Source organism: Marmota flaviventris, chromosome 1 (assembly GCF_047511675.1).
Source record: "Marmota flaviventris isolate mMarFla1 chromosome 1, mMarFla1.hap1, whole genome shotgun sequence".
NCBI classification, from domain to species: domain Eukaryota; kingdom Metazoa; phylum Chordata; class Mammalia; order Rodentia; family Sciuridae; genus Marmota; species Marmota flaviventris.
This window is the reverse complement of record NC_092498.1, coordinates 82,984,453-83,007,610: the sequence shown is the minus strand read 5'-3', so window position 1 is coordinate 83,007,610 and position 23,158 is coordinate 82,984,453. Positions and strand designations below refer to the sequence as shown.

Here is a 23,158-nt window from a genome sequence, read left to right as displayed (position 1 = left end):
GAGCCTTCTGGAATGTTACATAATTTTTTCTTTAGCCATTATTGCCAGAATTCCTATCTTCATCCCAGTGCCGGTGAAGACAAAGATAAAACCAATCTACAGCTTCTGCAATAGCCATCACTGAACTGCTTGCAGAACTTGCCTGGACTATGTATCACTTGTATGCATTGTGAACTCACTTGTATGCATTGTGAACTATCTGTTGGTGCAGCGACTTGTGGTAGTGTTGGGGTATTTTTGCTGATGGTGTCATCAGTGGTACAATTTTTCCAAAAGGAGCCGTCAATTGGCTTGGTGTATCTTCCTCCCTTCTGCTTGTCATGGTCGTTCAGCTAAAATTTGGGGGCCAACAGAGGTGAGGCAAAGAACCTCACCCCACCCCACCCCACCCCCCGCTGGTACAAAGACCTATCCACAGGTGTGGCTGTATGCTGAACCGGTAGTCAATAACGGGTAAGATCCAATTGCAATGGTACCAACCTAAGACAGGAGGCTGACGCCTTGAGGTCAGCTCATCCGATTATGGGTAAGAACCATATGTACTATTGGACAACCTAAGGCAGGCACGGTCCCTAAGCCACATGCTTGTTGTTTAAACAGAGAGGGGGAGATGTTGAGAGCCACAGCCAAAGGAGCCCCAGCACACTTCCAGCTGCCAGCAAACTTCCAGGCACGTGAGCCCCTGTGCTGCAGCAAGGCCCTGGCCGCGTGGGGGCAGTTGGCAGCCAGCCAAAGAGGATTTCCGTCACCGCTCCCTTCTGGCCAGTGTCCTTGTAAGTAACAAGGGAGAACAATGCCTTGTATATCATGGATTCATGGGAAATAGCTCTTTTCACTTAATCCAAGTCTTGGAAACAAGTGATTTCCAGAAGGTCCTGGTGAGTTTGAAGCTGGCCTCACCACAATAGCAGTGTTTTCAAAATTGGCTTTCAACACTAATAAAGGGACTGAAGGTATTATTCAGTGGTAGAGCTAGTGTTGGGCAAGCAGGAGGCCCTGGTTTCCAACCTCAGGACCACAAAAAATAATAATAAAATTTCTAAAAAATTGATGTAACATAGTCATGGGTATTTGAGTCTAGTTTGACAAGACAACATGGTCCTCAAAAAAAGTACATAATAAGTTTAAGGGAAAATAATTTAGTTAAGCTTTTGATGGTTTGTTTTTCAGGGTTTTTGTTGTTGCTTTGTCGGGTTTTGATTTGTTTTACATTTTTGATGCTGGAAATGGAACCCAGGGCCTGGAACATGGTAGAGAAGCTTCTGCCAGTGAACTACATCCCAAACCCCAAGTTTTTTTTTCCTTTGATGTTGTTGTTATTTATACACACACACACACACACATCTTCATTAGTTGTTGATGAGAATTTTTATATATTTATTTTTATGTAGTCTGAGAATCGAACCTAGTGCTTCACATATGCTAGGCAAGTGCTCTACCACTGAGCCACAATCCCAGCCCCAAATTTTTTTAACCTTTGGAAATACTTCCCCTAAATTTGCCTGAATTTGAATTACCATATCAAAGGGGTAGGAAATCCACTACTCAGGAGGGTGGAGCACTTAAACTCTGAAGCTCCCTGGGGATCCACTCTAGTACCTTCTGTAAATTAAAGGCATAACACTCTTTATTGCCCATCACTTTATTGTGCTTTTCAGAAATCATTGTTTTTTTGGTTTTGTTTTCACAAATTGAAGGTCTGTGGCAACCCAACATCAAATCAGTTTATCACAGCTAGTTTTCCAACAGCATGTGCCAACTTGATGTCTCTGTCACATTTTGGTATTTCTTGTGATATTTCAAAATTTTTTATTATTATTGTATCTGTTATGTTCTATAATCCATGATATTTGATATTACTATTGTAATTGTTTTAAGAGCACCGAACTACAGCATATAAAACAATACACTTTGTTTTGTGGTGCTAAGGTTCCAACCCATGGTCTTGTCCAGGCTAGGCAAATTCTATACTACTCTGCAAAAACCCCAATCCTAAAACATTGAACTTGACCAATAAAAGTTAGTGTGTTCTGACTATTCCACCTACCTGCCAGTCCACAATCTGTTTTTACTTCCTCAGGCCTCCCTATTCCCTAAGGTACAGCAACATCAAACATAAGCAAAGTAATGACCTGACAGTGCCCTCTAAATGTTCAAATGAAAGGAAGAGTTCACACCTCTCACTTTAAATCCAGAGCTATAGGGCTGGGGACATACATAGCTCAGTGGTGGAGCACTTGCCTAGCATATGTGAGATGCTGGGTTTGATTCTCTTATAAATAAGGAAAATAAAGGTTTGTTGCCAACTAAGAAAACATTAAAAATAAATAAATAAATAAATCCAAAGCTAGAAAAGTTTAGGCTTAGTAGAAAGGTGAGACAGGACAAAAGATTTTGTGAAGAAAACTTTAGTGTTCTGCATGAAAAGTCAAATCAGTCACAAACTTATTTTACACCAAATCCCTACTCAGAACAAAACCCTGACTCTCTTCAATTCAGGGAAGGCTGAGAGAGGTGAAGATACTGCAGAAGAAAAGTCTGCAGCTGGAGAGGTTGGGTCGTGAGGCTTAAGGAAAGAAGCCATCTTCATAACATAAAACTGCAAAGCAAAGCAAGAAGTGCTGATGTAGATGCTGCAGCAAGTTATCCAGAAGTTCTAGCAGAAATAATTAAATAAGGTGATTACACTAAAGAAGAGATCCAACAGACTTGTACTAGATGAAGATGTGTCTAGGACTGATAGCTGGAGAGTAGTCAATGCCTGGCTTCAAAGCTTCAGAGGACAGACTGACTCAATTATGAGGGGCTAATGTAGCTAGTGACTTTAAATTGAAGGGAGTGATTACTTATCATTCCAAAAATCCTAAGGCCAAATCTTCTCTGTAAATCTTCTCTGCCAACACTGTACAAATGGAACAACAAAGCCTGGGTAACTGCATAGTTTACTTTTTGCTGCTCACTGCTGAAACCTATTGCTCAGAGGAAAAAAAAAATTATTTCATTTAAAATATTTCTGTCATTGACAATGCACCTGGTCACCCCAATGCTCTGACAGAGATTAATAGAGAATGAAATTAAGAAAAAAGAGAATGAAATTAATGTTGATTTCATGATATCCATTCTTCCACCCATGAAGCAAGAAGTCATTTGAACTTTCAAGACTTACTATTTTAGAAACACATTAGAAAAAACTATAGCTACTATAGATAGTGATTTATTTGATGAAGCTGGGCAAAGTAAATTGAAGACTTCTGGAAAGGTTTCACCATCCTAAATGCCATTGTTAAGTTTAGCTTAAGCTGTCTCTGTACATTTTTAACCAAAAGAATTGAAGGTTTTTCTGTACATAATGAAATATAACCTAATTTGATACATGAACAGACTGTAACCTACTCTTACAACAAGTAGCTGAATCTCAGCATATCACAAGTGGCAAAGTGTTCAAACCATGTTCAAATAAGACAAATGTGAGCTATAATCAGCTGAGCTATTTCTGTGCCTTGCTTTCATTTTCTGTACATCACTTCCATTCTCTGGTTATAAATATAACCCCAACCATTTGGTAGAAGAGGTCATTCTGAACTATTTTTGGTCCAGACTGTTGCCTGATTCTAGAATTACAAATGAAGCCAATTGACGATGTGCATATCTAGATTTATTGTAATTTTATCTTTTAACACTATAAGAACATTAATGCCTCATGGGAGATCAGAATATCAATAGTAACGGGAGTTTGGAAGAAGTTGGTTCCAACCCTCATGGTTGACATGCAGTGGCTCTAGATGTCAGTGGAGGAAGTAACTGCAGATATGGTAAAAACAGTAAGAGAATTAGAATTAGATGTAGAATGTGGAGATGTCATAGAATTCCTGCAATCTCATGATGAATTGTAATAGATGAGGAGTTGCTTCTCATGAATGGGCAAAGAAGGTGGTTTCTTGAGATGGAAACTACTCCTGGTAAAGATGCTGTAAATACTGTCGAAATGACAAGAAAGGATGGAAAATATTACAAAACTTAGCTGATAAAGTAGTGACAGGGTTTAAGATAAGATAATTGATTTCAAATGCAAAAGAATCTCTATTGTGGATAAAATGCTATGAAATAGTGTTGCATGCTACAGAGAAATCTTCTATTACAGGAAGAGTTGACCAATGCAGCAAATGTAAAAAAAAAAAGGAAAGAAAGAATTGCTACAGTCACCCCAGCTTTGAGGAACCACCACCCTGATGAGTCAACAGCCATCAACATCAAAACAACCAACAAAATGATTGCCCCTGTCTGAAGGTTCCGGTGATTATTAGCATTATTTTAGCAATAAAGTTTTTTGAATTCAAGTATACACTTTTTTAAGACATGATCTTATACACTTAATAGACACATATAGAGTAGAAACATAATGTTTTGGGGCTGGGGTTATGGCTCAGCGGTAGAGCACTTGCCTAGCACAGGCAAGGCCTGGGTTTGATCCTCAGCACCACATAAAAATAAATAAGTAAAATAAAGTTTTTTTTTTTAAAAAAGAAATATGTTTTTGTGTACTGGAAAGCACACCCCAAAAAATTCATGAACGCCCTTAATTGCAGTGCTCACTTTTTTGCCTCATGGGAGATCAGAATATCAATAGTAATGTGAGTTTGGATGCTGACAGAATAGGCAAATAATAAGAAAATATTGAACCACAATGCTTGCTTTCAAAAGTACTTTCTTACATTTTTCAGGTCCAAAAAGTAAAATATTATGTAGACAACTTGTTTGGGTGCCCCTCTCCCTTATTAGTGCCCTTTGCCCCATTTTGAAGCCATCCATCTGTTCAGGCAGGTCCCATTGCCACTCTTGACTTCCTATCTAGTGTTTGTTAACCAAAGTGCAATAACTCAGCCATAACCTAATAAGCTATGAAGTGTCCCAGACATTTATACATTCTATAGAGACTTGTTAAGGCCAAAAAGTGTTCAACAGATAAATGAGTAACAAAGTTCTAGCCAATATGCTGGTCCTACAATCCCTGCAGAACTCCAGCACCCCCCCACACCCCCCCACACCCCCCCCCACCCCCCCCCACCCCCCACCCCCCACCCCCCCCCACCCCCCCCCACCCCCCACCCCCCACCCCCCCCCCCACCCCCGCCACTTCATGACAACTCAAACAGTTGTTCCCTCCTGGCCCAAGCCAGATCTTTATTTAAACAAGGAACTCTGCAATGTGTGTTATGTGATGAAAAAAACATACTTATAGAAAAAGTCTCACTAATCTTCAACTCATGTCATATGAGTCTTCTGAGATACTAGCAGTATTTTCCACTCTTCTGAGATGCTAGCAATATTTTCCACTCTTCTCTACCCTGCAAACTCCTCTTTTAAATCCAAAGCAGGAATCTTGTCCTCTGGAAGACTTTCCTTCCTGCCACCAGCTAAAGGCAGTTCTTCTTAGGCACTCTCCACTGGAGCACTTAGCACTTTGTTTATTATTCTTCTCATCCCTCCAGGCGAATTTTTTGAAAGCAGAACTCTGGAAAGCTTCTGTCCCCAATTGTATGTTGAAAATAATAAAAGCATCTCTCCCATGAGAATGAACTGAGATAACTCCTTTAAAGCACTTGCTCCACATTTAATTAGCTCTCAGTAAAGGACAGCTACAATAAAAGTATAATTGTATTGGTGCTGGGAGTGTGACTCAATGGTAGAGCACTTGCCTACCACGTGTGAGGCACTGGGTTGGATCCTCACCACTGCATAAAAATAAATAAAATAAAAAGAAGGGATTGTGTCCATCTACAATTTAAAAAAAAAAATTTTAAACTACACTTGTATAACCTTGGGTATTGCTACAATTTTGATATATAATCACTCTATTAAAAGTTTGTTAAATGAGTATTAGTTAATGGTCTTTAATACAGTGTTAACCCTGATTTGTCAATATTGACTATTGAAATTTCATGGTCCAAATTGTCATATACCATGTTGGTGTCATTTTATTTTTGAAGGTAACCCTGCTTTACAATAGAAAATAAATACATTCATATGAGGAAAAGATCTCCTTGATTTTATTTCATTAGTATGTTTTAGTTATCTTACATTTTAAAATTAAGACAATAAGTTTAAAATGATCCCTTTTCCCGTCTTTTTTGGGGGGATACTTTTCTTGATTCATACATTTAGTTATCTAAAAAAAATAATGACTGCTTTCAAAACTTATTTCATAAACAGATCATGTTTTGTTGTAATTACCCACACAACAAAAATTTTAATATATCCTAAACATTTCTAAGCTCCTTACCATGGCCCAATTAACTGGATTACTATCAATATAATACAAATGATAGAACAACAAAAGAATTTGCAAAATTCCTTTGAAAATTGAGATTTTATTTATTAAAGAAATTTTTGACTCTTAAAATGAGTCTTGGTCTGTATTTTAATTTACTTTCTTGAATTTCTCATAAGTGTCTCTCATCTTACTAATCACACAAATATATAAAAGTTGACTAGTATGGGGTGGTTTTGGTCAGCTTCTGCATCTGTGTCACCAAAATACCTAACAAGAACAATATAAAGGAGGAAAAGTCCATTTTGGCTCATGGTTTCAGAGGTCTCAGTGCTGAGATGGCCAACCCTATTGTACTGGGCCTCAGGTGAGACAAAACATCTAAGGCAAACTGGTGTGGTTAAGGAAAGCAGCTCAGGACATGACAGCCAGAAAACAGAGCTCCACTAACCAGGGACAAAATATAAACCCTGAAGGCATGCCCCCAGTGACCTACTTCCTCCATTCATTCATACTCTACCTGCCTATAGCTACCTCCCAGTTAAGCTATATCAGTGGATTAACCCATTGATTAAGTTAAGGCTCTCATAACCTAATCATTTCACCACTAAACATTCTTGTTTTATCTCACAATGAGGCTTAAGGGGGGGATACTTCATATATAAACCACAAGAAGAGTTATTTTATTTTACTCTAGCAAATTTTACTCTTTATATATTTAGGGAAACTGAATCTTATTGCAGATGTAGTCAACACTGAACATAGATCTACAATGAACTTGTTTCTACAACCTATAACCATTCATCTTACAAATATTACCATCTACCTATTCCATATCAAGTATTATACTAGGATCTCAGGGTATAGGGAGATAAACAAAACAGAAAAGTCAGCGGTTGCTATGGTTTGAATATGCCCTCTGAGGGTTCATGTGTTGGAAGCTTGGCCTTGGTGTCGCAGCACAGAGTTGGTGGTATCCTTAAGAGGTAGAACCTAGTGCTAGGCGATTAGACCATTGGGAGTGTTGCCTTCATTAGATTAAAGTAGTTCTCATGGGACCCTGAGAGAGTTGTTACAAAATAGCAAGCCTGACTCTGGGTTCAATCCTTGGTACCAAAAAAGTATAGCTCATTATTTCAAACAGTATACTGTGTGATACTTATGGTTATAAATACAAATTGTGTGGTGATACAGTCTGAGAATTATGGTACTAAGAAACATCTTTCTATTGTGTCATATATGCTACTACTCAGACGCCTTTTTTTGTGTTAAATTAACAAGTAAGTATTGAACACGTTCTTTCAGCTAAGCCTTATGTTAGAAAATTGAGATAATCATCCGATAGTTCTTCTTTCACATATTATCTTCTTAAGATCTCACAGGGTCTTAGACATATCGTGCTTAATTTTTCAAAAACCCCATGGAGTCACAAAGGATAGACATTATCAGTGCTTTGGATCTGGAAGTTCTGAATTAGAAAATACACATTCTCCCAAAGTCATATCATTACAGCATGAAAGTTTAAAATCCAACCTCAACTCTAAAACCTAAGGTATTTTAAAATAATCAATTTCAACATAGTATTTATTTTATGTATCATTTCAATACTTTTCTTCATAGAAAAAATTAAAAGGTTTAATAAAGTTATGTTAGTCAACTTTTCACTGTTGGCATATACCTGAGAAAAACAACTTCAAGGAGGAAAGAGTTATGTTGGCTGATGATTTCAGAGGTCCCTAGTTGATTGGCCCCATTGCTTTGAGGCTTAGGTGAGGCAGAACATCATGGCAGAAGGGTGTGGTGGAGGGAAACTGCTCAGCTCATGGCAGCCAGGAAGCAGAACAGGGGGCAGCAAGGAAGAGACTAGGGACAAGATATCCTATCCAGGGCATGTCCCATGATCCACTTCCCAAATAGGCCCCATCTCCTAAGGTCTCTACCAGCTGCCAATAATGCCATCAAATTATTAATTTGTCAATGGATTAATCCATGATGAGGTCAGAATCCTCATGATCCAATCCCATCCCAACACCCCACCTCTGACTATTGCTATATTGGGGACCAAGCCTTCAATACACAAGCCTTTAGGGAATGTTCAATTCCCATGTATCACAGTCGTTTCAAATACTTATTAAATGTTATTTTAAGGCAAACAAAAATGTCTCAAATTGAATATAATTCTCACACCAGTGATTCATAATGTTTCCTTTTTTTCCCCTGGCCTTCATAATAACAATCCTTTCACCTCCAACAGACTCCTCAGAGCCATAGCTCATTTCATTGCCTAAAAAATTTGTAGATATTAAAGAAAGGGGGTGGGTAGATAAAATGAAGCACTAGAGCCAGGCATGGTGGTACACATCTGTAATCCCAGTTACTCAGAAGGCTGAAGCACGAGGATCATGAGTTTAAGGCCAGCCTAAATAAATTAGATTCACTCTCAAAATAAAAAATAAAAAGGGCTGGGGACATAGATCAGTAGTAGAGCATCCCTGGGTTCATATACTCAATACTACAAAAGAAAACAACAACAACACAGAAAGAGTTAAGATAAAAAATAAATAAAAAACAATAAACAGTGATTTATTAAAATGAATAATGCTGCTAACACATATTAAAAAAGCACTGTGAAATTACACTTGACCTAATCAGACTTAATGTCTTAAACTCACTCAACATATATTTGAAAGATACAGAAACTGATAAAATAAAATAAAAAAAAATTAAAATTTAAATAATCTTTGTAGCCGGGCTGGGGTTTTAGCTCAGTGGAAGAGTACTTGCCTAGCATGTAAGAGATACGGGGTTCGATTCTCAGCACCACATACCAATAAATAAAATAAAGGTCCATTAATCACTAAACTATATTTTAAAATATTAAAAAAAGCTGTAAAATGGCACATATTTAGCATATGCAAGGCCATCAGTTCAACACCCAGCACCAAAAAAAAAAAAAAAAAAACAAGCTATGAAATGACAAAATTGATATGTTTAAGTCTAACCACTACCCAATCCCTTCCTCACTCTTTAACCGAATTATAGATAAGCCACTGAACATTCTATCTTCTCCTTATGCTGCAAAATCCTTCTGAACTGTTCCTCATGATCTAAAACAAAGTCTGAGGATAGTCACCTACTTTGGATTTTCTATGCTTTTTGGGGGGCACTATTGGGAGTTGTTCCTGGGGTGCTCTATCACTAAGCTATATCCCCAGCCCTTTTTATTTATTCATTTATTTTGAGACAGGATCTACCTACAGTGCCAAGGTTATTCTTGAATTTACACACCTCCTGCCTCAGCCTCCTAAAATGCTAGGATTATAAGTGTCACCATGCCAGTCTTGCCCTTACTTTTCCATTCAAGTGGTAACATTTTGCCAGTTTGTTTCCCCAAAATGGGTAATTTATCACACTTTATTGTTACCTTCCAGCATCTTAAATAACACATGCATAGTGGTCAGACTTTAGAGGTGCCCTCACACAAAAAGCTAAATATTTTATTTGCAACCAAAATGCTTAAAAATTGAGTGAAAGATATATGTAATACAGCCAAACAACAGATTAACCATTATACTTACTGAATTGGAAAGGAATTTATATATTGTACAAAAAAGATAAACTTTGTTAAGAACTATTGGTTAGGAGAATGGTAGGGCTCACTGCTTGAGAATAAATTTAAAAAAAAAAATCAGAGAAGCAAAATGGGAAGAACATCTGAAATCTTTCTGCCCAGGGATACATACTGTTGACATTTTAGTATACAAATGTCAATCTCTGGGCTGGGGATGTCACTCAGTGGTAGAACACATGCCTAGCATATGCAGGACCCTGGGTTCAATCCCCAGCACTGCAAAAGAGAACAATAACAGTTACTTTGATATCCGAATGGCCACATTCTTACTGACTTACCATTTCCACTTAAAATCTGGAGTTCTCAACTGAACTTTAAACTCAACTCTAAATTGCCCCAGGCTGCATTTCTTACCTGAGTCTTTTTGGCCAACCACCTCTCTTGTTCCTGCTCAGTTCTGCAGATTTTTTTCTTCCTAGGCCATATCAATCATGGTTTTGCCTCAGCAAATTCAAACTTGATATTTGTCTGTGACTCTCACTCACCCCAGATATTTTCATAGTTCCCTCCCAAATACAATTCAGATGTATTAACGCAAATGTTACTATGGAAGGGAAGGTATCTCTGATCATCTTCCTAAAATAGCATTCCTGTCCCCTCTTTTCTTATTTTCTTTTACAGTGACCGGCTTGGTGCAATTAACTAAAATTAACTGAAAATATAATTATGAAGCCTTTTTTTTTTTTTTTTTTTGGTACTGAGGATTGAATCCAGAGGTGCATGGAGCCACATCCCCAGCCCTTCTTTATATTTTATTTAGAGACAGGGTCTCTCTGAATTGCTTAGGGCCTCACTAAATTGCTGAGGCTGGCTCTGAACTCAAGATCCTCTTTCCTCAGACTCTGAAGCCACTGGGATTGCAAGGTATGCGCCACTGCTCCCAACTATGAAGAATTGACTCTTAAAAAATCAACAGTAAGGGTGGGCTTGTGGCGCAGTGGTGGAGTGCTTGCCTAGCATGTGTGAGGCACTGGGTTCGATTCTCAGCACCACCTACAAATAAATTTAAAAAATAAAAAATAAAGGTCCACAGACAAATAAAAAAATTTCATAAAAAATCAACAGTAAATTTCAACGTAAGGGTACAAACTTAGAATCCACACTAAATCTCAATCCAGACTTATTCCTAGGTGTCCCATCCAAGCATTAAATGAGAGGCACTATTGGATAACCTAAAATTTTTCTCTTTTGAAAAGTTATCCAGTGTTATTGAAATAAAACCCAAAGTTATGTTAAAATTCCTCTTATTTATTTACCATTTATTAAGTGAATAACCACTACTTTAAAAATGTATAACACTTTGTAAATACAAATAATATATTTTATTTCATCCCTGAAAACAAACAAACAAAAAAAAATGTCCACATCTCATCAGAGAGAACAATTATTCCACACTTCACCTGGCAATTGTATATAATTAGTTTCTTCACATAAAGGTACAGAAAAGACAATATGGAAATCATCTTTCATGAAATAATATTTTCTCACACATACTCAAACAAAAATATTATAATTATTGCTACTGTTTGTGGTAGCACATTATAATAATGAATACAATATCTAAAACTAAATTCAATCTAGAAGGTAGCTGCACTTCAGCAGGTATTTAGAGAATAAATACTATGACATATAGGGTACCATATAGCAATTAGATTTGCTACAAGGGAAATTTAAATAAAGGTGTACTTCTTTCTATACTAAAATTACCCTAGATTGGTATTTCTTGTGCTGTATTCAATATCTGAAAGGATAGCCAATTTTTATAATTTAAATATATCTTAACTATTCTTAATTATTTTAAGTGGTCTTATATTAAATGAAAACCTAATCAAAAAGGTTTCATAAAGCATGATACTCTTATATAACATCAAGTAATATTAACATTTTCTAAGCAGTGTTATGTAGCACAAACACCTTCATTATACATATCTGATTAAAATCCTCAAGAGTATCCTCCTCCCCACTAACATAACAAAAGCAAACTCATCCAAACGTGGAAATAATATGCATCCCGGTCACATAAATACTAAGGGGTCAAATGCTGTTTGTTTTGTTTGTTGTTTGTTTAGACAGGGTCTTACTATGTTGCCCAGGCCAGCCTTGTACTCTTGATCCTCCAGCCTCAGCCTCCTAAGCAACTGGGACTGCAGTCATGGGACACTGCACCCAGCTAAGGGATTGAACTTTTAAAGCAACACTCATGTATGTGAAAAATCATGAATACTTTAGTTACTTTTAATTTCATCATAAAAATATCTCTTACTCTTTAGAATATATATAAGAAAATTTTAAGTATGTGATTAAAGAATACTATTTTAATGTTGTTATTAAGTTGCCCCCAATGTTAAGAATAGCTTATGGACAGTGGCTGCTACCCATTTCAATATTATACTCTTACAAATGTAATTTTTAAAAATATACAATAATTAACCTTCAGTTATTTTGAAGGATAGTGCAAATGAAGACATTCTTTGGGTCATGATTTCAAAACATTTTCAACATTATACTTCCTTTCTCTGCTCATATCTTAGTAACAAAATATAGTCCTGGAAGTAAAACGTGTTTTCTAATAGCCTTAGTCAAACAGTTACATCTACTGAGAACAAGTGACAGAATGAATCAATAACAATATTCTCCACTTGTCTGAAAAAAACAAGTTACATACGTAAATAAATATTTTATAGAAACAAATATGTCTTTAGTGTTTTTGTTTCAGCTTCACCTCAAACTCAAAAGATTTATACAAGATCACCTATCCGCTTAATACTACATTAACCATGTTATCAAATTCCCTTTAAGGATATATTACAGCATTGAAGAGACTTGCCTGATAGCAAACTAATAACATTTTAAATTTTTATATACAGAATTAAGAGTTCCATGAATCCAGCACACTCCTTGAAAACACATGGAGCTTTTTAAAAGAATTCTTTTGTCCTAGCCAGCAATTCAAAAGCTTTTCTGCAATAGGATATAATCCACGGTGGACATAGCAGCACAGGGTGATCTTCAACTGCTATCTAATGCTGCCTGATGCGTTTATCCTTTTATTTGTGGTTACTGGCACCAAATTCCCACTAGTACCATTGGTTGTGTTGGTGGCAGAGCCATTCACAACCATGTAGTCGACTTTGTTTTCCAGCTTCACTAAGCGTTGCAAAATATCATCCAAAAGGACGGCAATTGTTCTTTTCAGATCCGCTAGGAGGAAAAATCAGAATAAACCATATTAAACATTGATAGAGTACTTGATATTTGTGTTTTTATAGTTTAAGAGAAAAGGTGAACAGTTATTAGAGATCTGAGAGAAAATATACTGAAAAATGCATTCATACCACTCCTAGAGAAAGCGTAATTATCTTAATTCACAGCATCACATACAGAGTTTCCAAAAGGAGTGTCCGAGGTGTAACTATGAGGGCATCTCTCACTTTTCTAGGGTAATAGAGCAGATATTTGCAGATAGTTCTGTTACAAAGAGAGAAAACGCTTGAGCCAAAGGCTGGGGATATAGCTCAGTAGTAGAGTGCTTGCCTAGCATATGCTAAGGCCCTGGGTTCAATCTCCAGTACTGAAACAAACAAACAAACAAAAAGCCACAAATGAAAAAAAAGAGATAAATCAGATTTCATAAAGACTTAAAAACTATAAATCAGATTTCATCGAAATCTAAAACTTTGGGACATTAGAGGGCATTATCAAGAAAGCAAAAAGACGGGCTGGGGATGTGGCTCAAGCGGTAGCGCACTCGCCTGGCAAGTGTGCGGCCCCGGTTCTATCCTCAGCACCACATACAAAGATGTTGTGTCCGCCGAAAACCAAAAATAAATAAATAAATAAATATTTTAAAAAATTTTCTTTCTCTCTCGATCTGCTATCCAGAACATATAAATATATTCTGTAACAAAAGATAACCCAATTTAATATATGAGCAAAGGTCTTGAGTTCTCACTTGCAAGATGACCAAAAGCCAAAAGGAACAAGGTTGTGTCAAAAAATGCCACAGACAAGTATAGACAATTCAGTAGCATGGACTGCACTAGATTCTGTGTCCAAGAACAAAAGCCATTAAGAAGTTTGAAACATAGCAGATGTTGCAGATATCAGGACATGTCTTCAGTGTCCTCAATGCCTATATGCTTCCCAAACTGCACGTGAAGCTATATTACTACGTGAGCAGTGCCGAGTTGTGCCATTTGTAGCCAGGTGGTCAAGAATCATAGATCTCATGAAGCCCAGAAGGACAGAACACCCCATCCAGATTTAGACATGCAGGTATTGCCCCACAACCTCCAACAAAGCCCATGTAAGAAGCTGAGTCTTCAAGAACTGAAGAAAAACTATCCTCTGGGAGAAAAAATGAAGTAAAATTATACTTTCAAGAAAAAAAAAATGAGCAAGAGACTGAACAGACATTTCTCCAAAGAAGATATGGATGGTTAACAAGATAAGACAAGACACCCAACACCTATTAGGAAAATGCAAATCAAAACCACAATGAGATACCACTTCTACTAGGATGGATCTCATCAATGAAGAGGGAGGATGCAGGGAAATTGTAACTCTCACATATTATTAGTGGGAATATAAACTGTGGGTACAGTTTATCAGTTACTCGAAAAGTTAAAAACATAAAATTAGCACATGACCCAGGAATTCCACTCCTAGGTAGAAATCCCCATAAATTGAAAGCAAGGACTCAAAAGAAATGTTGTATACCAATGTTCATTGCAGCTTTATTCACCAGAGCCAAAAGGTGGAAACAACTCAAGGTCTAACCACAGATGAATGGATTAACAAAATGTGGTAAATAAACCAGAACAATGGCACACACCTGTAATCCCTGTGGCTAGGGAGGCTAAGGCATGAGGATTGCCAATTTAAAACCAGCCTCAGCAAAAATGAGGTGCCAAGCAACTCAGTGAGACCCTATCTCTAAATAAAAATCAAAATAAGGCTGGGGATGTGGCTCAGTGATTGAGTGCCCCTGAATGCAATCCCTGGTGCAAAAATAAACATAAAAAAATATTATTCAGTCATAAAAGAAATGATGTTCTGATCTATGTTACAACATAAATAAACCTTGGAGATGTTATGCAAAGTGAAATTAGCCAGACACAAAAGGTCAAATATTTTATGATTCCACTTATATGGTATATTCAAAACAGGCAATTCCAGAGAGTCAGAAAATACAGATTATCAAGGGCCAGAGGAAGGGAAGGGATAAAAACTTATTACTGTTTGGGCCCATCCAGGGATGCCAAAAAAAAAAAAAAAAAAAAAATTATTGCTTAATAGTAATTAGAGTTCCTTGTTTGGAGTAGTGCAAGTTTTAGAAAAGCATCGTGATGGCTGCACAACATTGTGAATATAATTAATACCAATGAACTTAAAAATGGTTCAGTGTCACCAGGCTCAGTGTTGCATACCTATAATCCCAAGTGCTCAGGAGGCTGAGGGAGGAGGATCACTAGTTCAAGGTCATCCTCAGCAACTTAGTGAGACCCTGTCTCAAAATTAAAAATAATAAGGGCTGGGAATACAGTTTAGTGGTAGAGCATTCTGGGTTCAATCCCTAGAACCATATACATACACGTGTATACACACACACACACACACACACACACACAAATTAAATGACAAATGCTTTAAGTATTTTACCATAAATTTTTAAAAATGAATAAATAATAGATATCAAAAAGGAGCAGGAGAGTAGTGGTATATAATAGTAGAAGGGGATGAGAAAATTTTTAGCACTCAATAAAACAAAAAAAAAAATCCGAACAGTGGTCCTCTCTCTTTGCTTTTTGGTAATTTATTTTTTTTCTCCATAAAGGTATCTAGCCATTATACATGGCTGGATTGCACAGCATAGATAGTTGGTTTGTGGGAGGAAGATTTGGTTTTGTTTTTGCTTTTTTGTGTGTGTGTGATTCTGAGGATTGAACCCAATTTTTGAGACAAGGTCTCAATAAATTGCTGAGAGTCTCACTAAGTTGCTAAGGCTGTCCTTGAACTTGCTATCCTCCTCCTCAGCCTCCTGAGTCACTGGGATTACTGGCTTTTTCTACCTCACCCAGCTACAGATGGCTGGTTTTTAAAATATCACTATTATTGTGCTCAACTAGAAGGAATTGTCTTTCAAATATTTCTCCTGTAAGAATCTGCTTCTTCATTGTTTCTAACCATATCCTTGAACTAAACAGAATGCAAAACAATATAATGTCTGTGTGTGTGTGTGTGTGTGTGTGTATATATATATATATATATGTGTGTGTGTGTGTGTGTGTGACAGAGAGAGAGAGAGAGAGAGAGAGAGAGAGAGAGAGAGAGAGACAAGGACCTCCATCTCAGTTTATACCCATCTTCATCTCTAATCACCTAAATTTGATTTTTTAAAATATATTTTTAGTTATAGATGGACACGAGACTTACCTACATTCCTTCATTTCCTTCTTCCTTCCCTCCTTCCTTCCTTTCTTTCTTTGCCTGTGGTACTGAGGATTGAACCCAGAACCTCACAAATGCTAGGCAAGCGCTTTACCAATGAGCCACACCCCAGCCTTAAATTTGATTCTCAAAAGCATATACAAAACCAACACTCATAACATCAAGAAAATCATCATAAAGGAAAGAAGAAAATATAGAGAATGTCCAGTACATTTCCAGGTAAAGATGATACACCAAATACAGGCATTTAACCTATGCTAATTCCCAATACCTCATTCACATACTAAATTGCTTACCTAAAATGGATGAATTTTAAACAAGAAGTAGGAAAAGCCAAGAAGCAATCCAATTTTCCCCACAGAATCCCATCCCCAAAATGCCCAGGAATTTTATGCCATGTATTACAGAAAACAGGATAAAGAAAGAACTTAAAAAAGGACTGTGTGAAAATCTGTTTATGTAGCAATTTGATTTTCCTAAATTTTCTACATTATCCAAAACCTCCCCCAGTGAAGAAGATCTGAGATGTATTTTCACATTGGGTGAGGCAGTTGAGTTTCACTGGGTGCCAAGTGAAAACTGGGGGAGTAAATGGACAGCTACATAGTGAGTGCTGAACCAGCCTTCTTCATTCTGCCTTTTTTTCTCTACTCAGATCCCAGAGCACTTATAAGCCTACATTCCCCAACAAGAGATGACAGTACTTTTCTAGGATTTCTGATTAGCTGAACAGGAAGGACTAAAATATACTGATATTAGATATAATCCCAAATTTAAAAAAATTTACATAGCCCCCCTTTATTCTCAGGGAATATATTCCAAAATCCCCAGTGGATACCTGAAAAACCACAGATACTACTGAACACTAGATATATGATGTATTTTCCTATACATACAATAAAGTTTAATTTATAAATTAAGCACAGCAAAAGTTTAATGACAATAACTTACCATATATCTTAGCAATCTCAGCATACCATTTTTTTTCCTAAATCTGTATCTTTCACCTTTTCACTAAAAGGAAGCAGTTTATGGCTTCTCTTTGGCAAATGTGAATTGCCAGCCTCACTAATCTTGTATTTTGAAGTCATTAATAAAAAAGAATAAGGAGGCCAATAATGGTCTGGGAATGTAGCTCAGTGGCAGAGCACTTGCCTAGCAAACACAGGTCCTGGGTTTCATCCCCAGCATGGCACATTCACACAGCAAAAAACCCACAAAAAGTAGGATAAAGATGAATTGAACAGAAGCAGCACAGTGTTAATGCAACAGTTGAACTGATAACCAAGATGGCTACACTAACAGGAAGGTAGTGTACACAAAGTAGATACACTGGACAAAAGGATGATTCACATCCTGGGAGGAATGGAATGGGATGGCATGAGATTTCATCATGCTACTCAGAATGATAAATGCAACTTAAAACTTAAGATGTATTTCTGAAATTTTCCATTTAATATTTTTGAACTGTGTCCACATGTAACTAAAACTATATAGAGTGAAACCATGGAAAAGGGTAGACTACAGTATCATATAATAAAGAATTTAGTTTGTCTTTGTCTCTGGTTCCTGGGAGGTAGCCACCAAGTACTTGCAATTTCCTAATTGATGAACGTCTTTGTTAGTCAAGGTAGGCCCCTGAGACACATTCTGTTAGTTTACATTGAGGAGATGACTCAAAATAGGCCCCTAGATCTTCTGTATTAATATCTACAAATAAGATAATAATTATCTAATAAGATAACTCAGGATGGTGGCTGACCATCCAAGAAAAATCAAGGATGTGATTAAAGGATTGAGGATTTCAGATGACCTCCAGGAACGAAGAAATGTTAGAGACTGAATTCATCCACGTGACCAATGATTCAATCAATCATACCTATACAACAAAACCCCAATAAAAACCCTGCACCTGGAAGTTTGAGCAAGCTTCCCTAGTCGGTAATATTCTGCAATTTTCCCAGGATGGAGACTGACACAGGAACACTCCACCAGTGAACTATATCCCAGCCCTCTATTTTTTGAGACAGGGTCTCACTTAAGTTGCCAAGACTGGCCTAGAACTTGCAATCCTCCTGCCTCATTTTTTCAGGGGCCTGGGATTACAGATGTGTGCCACCACATTTGAATAATAGTATGCATGTTATTACACCCTAATATGCCTTGATGTGCCAGGTGGGTTATGTGTACTGACTCCATGAAGATAAGTCAATAGAAACTGTATCTGGAGTCCTCCCAAACCTTGTCCCATGTGTATTTCCCTTTGGCTGGTTTGGTTTGTATCCTTTTGCATAATACCACTGTTATAAGCAGCACAGTAACTGAGTTCTGTGAGTGGTTCTATCAAACTATCAAACATGAGGGAAAGGTAAAGCCTGAATTTGTAGTGAGACGGTCAGGAGTAAGGGTGACTTGGGGATATTCAGCCTTGTGGCTCATTTCTAAAGTGAGGGCAGTTATATGGAGGACTGTGCCCTTAACCTGTGAAATTTGGCTAACTCCAGGTAGTTGGTATCAGAAGTCATTTAAATATTAAAGCTATAACTAAAGAAATATTCCCTCTAGATTATCTTAAAGTGAATACCACCCAACAATTCAGTATTTCCATCAACTTTTTAATATCCCATTCTTAATCAATTTTGTCCCATTGTCCCAGAAATGGAACACCTATAAAAATTTAAATAGGGCTGGGGATGTAGCTCAGTGGTAGAATGCTTGCCTAGCATGCAGGAAGCCCTAGGTTCAATTCCCAGCAACACACACACACACACACACACAAAAAAAAAAAAAACCCGCAAAACCTTACTAAATAAATATATACTATGGTATAACTAATTATAACAAATAAAAAATTTTTTTAAACCTCAAAAAGTAAATATGTAAACACTACACAACCATATAATTTTATTATTAAAAACTATAATATAACATTAACATAAAATATAAACTCTAGATTATGACTTATAACCTATGTTAATGTACCTGTGTCAATTTTGCTGAAATACTAACAGAATTGAAAACTTGGGACTTAAGGGATTAATTACTGGCAAAAGGGAACATCAGACATTTGGAAGAAACACAAAAGCACTCCAAAAAAGCTGCCACTAATAATCTCAGAGAGGGAAAAAAAAAAAAAAAGAGCTCTTAGAAATTGAAAATAAAGCTCCATGAAGAGCTAGAAAATAAATCTCTCAAAAATAAAGCAAAAGGGCTGGCGCAGTCATGCATATCTGTAATCCCAGCAGCTTGGGAGGCTGAGGCAGGAGGATCACCAATTCAAAGCCAACCTCAGCAACTCGAAAGACCCTGTCTCTAAATAAAATATAAAAAAGGGATGGGGATGCCACCAGTGGCTAAACACCCCTGGGTTCAATCTCAGGTGCGGAAAAAAAAAAAAAAACACATAAAAAATAAATAAAGCAAACGGATAAATAGAAGAAAAAGAATAAATGTGCTGGGGATGTAACTCAATGGCAGAACATTTATCTAGCATGTGTAAGACCCTGGGTTCAATCCTAGTCACCCTCAAAAAAAAATAAAATAAAGTAAAATAGAAATTAAAAGGGGCTTGGATGATAGAGCTCAGTTCTAGAGCATCCCTGGGTTAAATTCCAAGTACAGCACCAAAAATAAAAATGGAAAATTAGAGGACAAGTTCAGGGAGCCCAAATGCTAAATAACAGAATTTTAGAATAAAATTTTTTTAAAATCAAATAAATAATTTAAGAAATATCTTGGAATTAAATGACATAAGTTGCAGATTTTAAAATATAAACTGAGTTCCCAAGATATATACAAAGATACCCAATCCAGACAGATAATTGAGAAAGTTCAGAACAGTATGCAACAAAAACCTTACTTTCAAAAAAGTAAGCTACAGGGCTGTTGTTGTAGCTCATTGGTAGAGTGCTTCCCTAGCACATGTGAAGCACTGGGTTCAATCCTCAGCACCACATAAAAATAAACAAAATAAAGGTATTGCATCCATCTACAATTAAAAATAATTTTTAAAAATGTAAGCTTCAAAAAATAAGTTATATATAAAGGCTGAAGAATAAGAACAGGATTCAATTCTTAAAAATGGAAGATGGGATGGAAAAACACAAAACAGAATAGTCTTTATAATCTTAAGGAAAATAATTTTCAGCCTAGTATTCTTTACCAAGCCAAATTTTCAATTAAGCATGAAGGTTTGCAGGGGGGGAAAGACCTTTCCAGATATACAAGGAACTCAAAACTTTATCTCCCTTATACCTTTCTCAAGAAAGGGGATAACCTAAAATCAGGAAGACGCTATAGAATTCTAGAAAATAGGGGATACAACATTAAGAGAGGAGTAAAGAGAATATACAGAATGATGACCGAGTGAGATCTTAGAACAATTCATGCTTCAAGCCTAGAGAACAAGCAGTTCAGACCAGAACTGAGCTGATCAGAAAACTCCAGGAAAGACTTCTTTTGTTTTGGCAGTACTAGAGATTGAATTAGGGGCTATAATGCCACTGAGTTATATCCCCAACCCTTTTTTTTATTCTGAGACAGGGTTCTCAGTTACCAAACTGGCCTCAAATCTGCAATCCTGCTGTGTCTGCCTCCTGAGTACTTGGGACTGCAGGTATGTATCACCATACCTGGCCAGGAAAGATTCCTTCAAAATAAAGGAAGTAATGGAATACTAATGTGTCTGAATACATCAGGAAAAGATTTAAGTAACTCTGGGGAGATGGAATATAAAAATAGGCAAAGAAACAAAAACCTGTAATTATTACTTCTAGGAAGAAAATTAAGTTTTACATGAAAGGAAACATATGATAATGTACCACATGGCTCAGTAATGAATATCACTAATAGTCACAGTGCAAACAGTGAGTATTATTCTAACCAAAATTATGAAGGTAAAATATCAGGAGGAAAAAGACATGTGTCAGGGAAGGCAACCTTGGGATGGGTAGAATATATTTTGGGATTAAAAAGAAAGCTAAATCTTCACCCTACATGGTAGAAAGTTAACAAACAATGCCTATAACTAAAAAAAATCAAGAAGTGGTTCATACATCATGTTATTTGGATATAGAGATAGTCCCCAAATAAATGAAAAAAAATTTAATGGGTGGCTCCAAGGAAGAGGAAATCTGAGGACTGCTGAGAATGGGAAAAACTGCCCTTTTCATTATAAGAATCAACACATTTTGATTCTTTTTTTTTTTTCACATTTTGATTCTTGAAATACATGCCAGTGTAACTTATAATTAAATACTGAAATTGTCCACAAACTCATGTACATACATAGTGTATCAGAACCATTCTGTTTGCTCTATATTCTTCTCTTTCTTCTGAGTTAGCACCCCTGACCCCACAGAAAGAGAATATGGCATGCAAAAGGAGCTTTAAATATAGCAGAAATCCAGGATAATAAACAACAAACCCAGGCAATAAACAATGTAAATCCTGTGTCTTAGGGATAAATAAACTTTAAACTCTACACAACTGATGATTTATATAAAAATTGGGACATTCAAAATAATTTAAATAGGTGACTTTAAAAATACATACATACATACACATATATATATATATATATGTGTGTGTATGTCACACACACATAAATAAAACCTGGGGGTGGCACACACCTATAATCCCAGTTACTCGGGATCCTGAGCTAGCAGTATCACAAGTTCTGGGCCAACCTGTACAACCTGATGAATCCCTGTCTCAAAATAAATAATATATACATTTACATATACAAACAAACATTTTTACACATGTATATTTTTAAAGAGGTACAAACCTAGTGGTGAAATGTCACAATTTCTATAATGTATTTTTTGTATATTTTTGTTTATTTTTATGTGGTGCTAAGGACTGAACCCAGACCCTCACACATGCGAGGCAACTGTTCAACTACTGAGCTATGGCCCCAGCCCTATAATTACTTTTAATATTTTTCAAAACAAATGTTGCAAACTGTTAATAATTATCAAATCTGGGTGATGAATATATCTCTACTTTTCAGTACATCTGAAAACAATTTTAATAAACAGTCAAGAAACAGTTACTTTGTAAGGATTTATACATGGGGACAGGCGCTGGGGCTCAGCAGTAGAGTGCTTGCCTATCATGCGAGGCACTGGGTTCGATCCTCAGCACCACATAAAAATAAACAAATAAATAAATGAAGATATATATTTTTAAGACTTATACATGAAATAATAAGTTCTATTTCCATGACTATCTTTAAATGGGGATAGACTAAAGAGGAGAAAACCAGAAATATTCTGTGGTTATCTTACCATATCCTGCCATAGAAGCACCATTCTCAACATCCACTGTGTTCTTATTTTCCTCTGCTAGAGCTTTAACGTATCTTTTGCTTAAATCTAGTATTTGTTCACGTAACTTGACGCTGCTTTGATGTCTTGGTTGTTGAAAAGTATAATGCAATAACATCAATCCCCAAATGAGTCCAAATACAAGCAACAGTAAACTCAATTTCTGAGACATATTTTTTCTTGAGATTGTAAAAAACATTTCTGATGAAGCAAACAGACTTGATTTAAAAGCAGTAACTGGAGATAAGCCTCCGAACAATCAAGACTTTTGAAAGAAAAAAACTCTTCTAATATGGTATAATCTTCATCTTCAGCAAAGTTGCCTCCACTCTTATATTAACTCTGTAAAACTGAGAAGAAAAAAAGACAATTAGTTTTAGTCTATATCAGCAACAAAATAAACAATGATAAAGAGATGCTCTAGTTTTGATTTGGAAGAATATCTTTTTCCTTGACAACTTTCTCTCTACTAAGTAAGAT

At 36.5% G+C, this 23,158-nt stretch overlaps 1 protein-coding gene across 2 annotated transcripts in view; it reads right to left on the bottom strand.

Moving 5' to 3' along the window:
• The window catches only part of Ccdc126 (coiled-coil domain containing 126), a 64,429-nt gene that overhangs the window by 27,102 nt on the left and 14,169 nt on the right, over positions 1-23,158 (bottom strand). The window contains exons 2-3 of one of the 2 annotated variants that reach the window (XM_027932685.2): positions 22,640-23,028; positions 11,127-13,100 (exon numbers count right to left, since the gene is read on the bottom strand). In XM_027932685.2, coding sequence (XP_027788486.1) covers positions 12,916-13,100; positions 22,640-22,877 — 423 coding nt within the window. In that variant the 5' untranslated portion in view covers positions 22,878-23,028 and the 3' untranslated portion in view covers positions 11,127-12,915. Of the gene's footprint in view, positions 1-11,126; positions 13,101-22,639; positions 23,029-23,158 lie in introns of those variants that run through there. The other variant, XM_071613801.1, reaches the window with a different exon arrangement.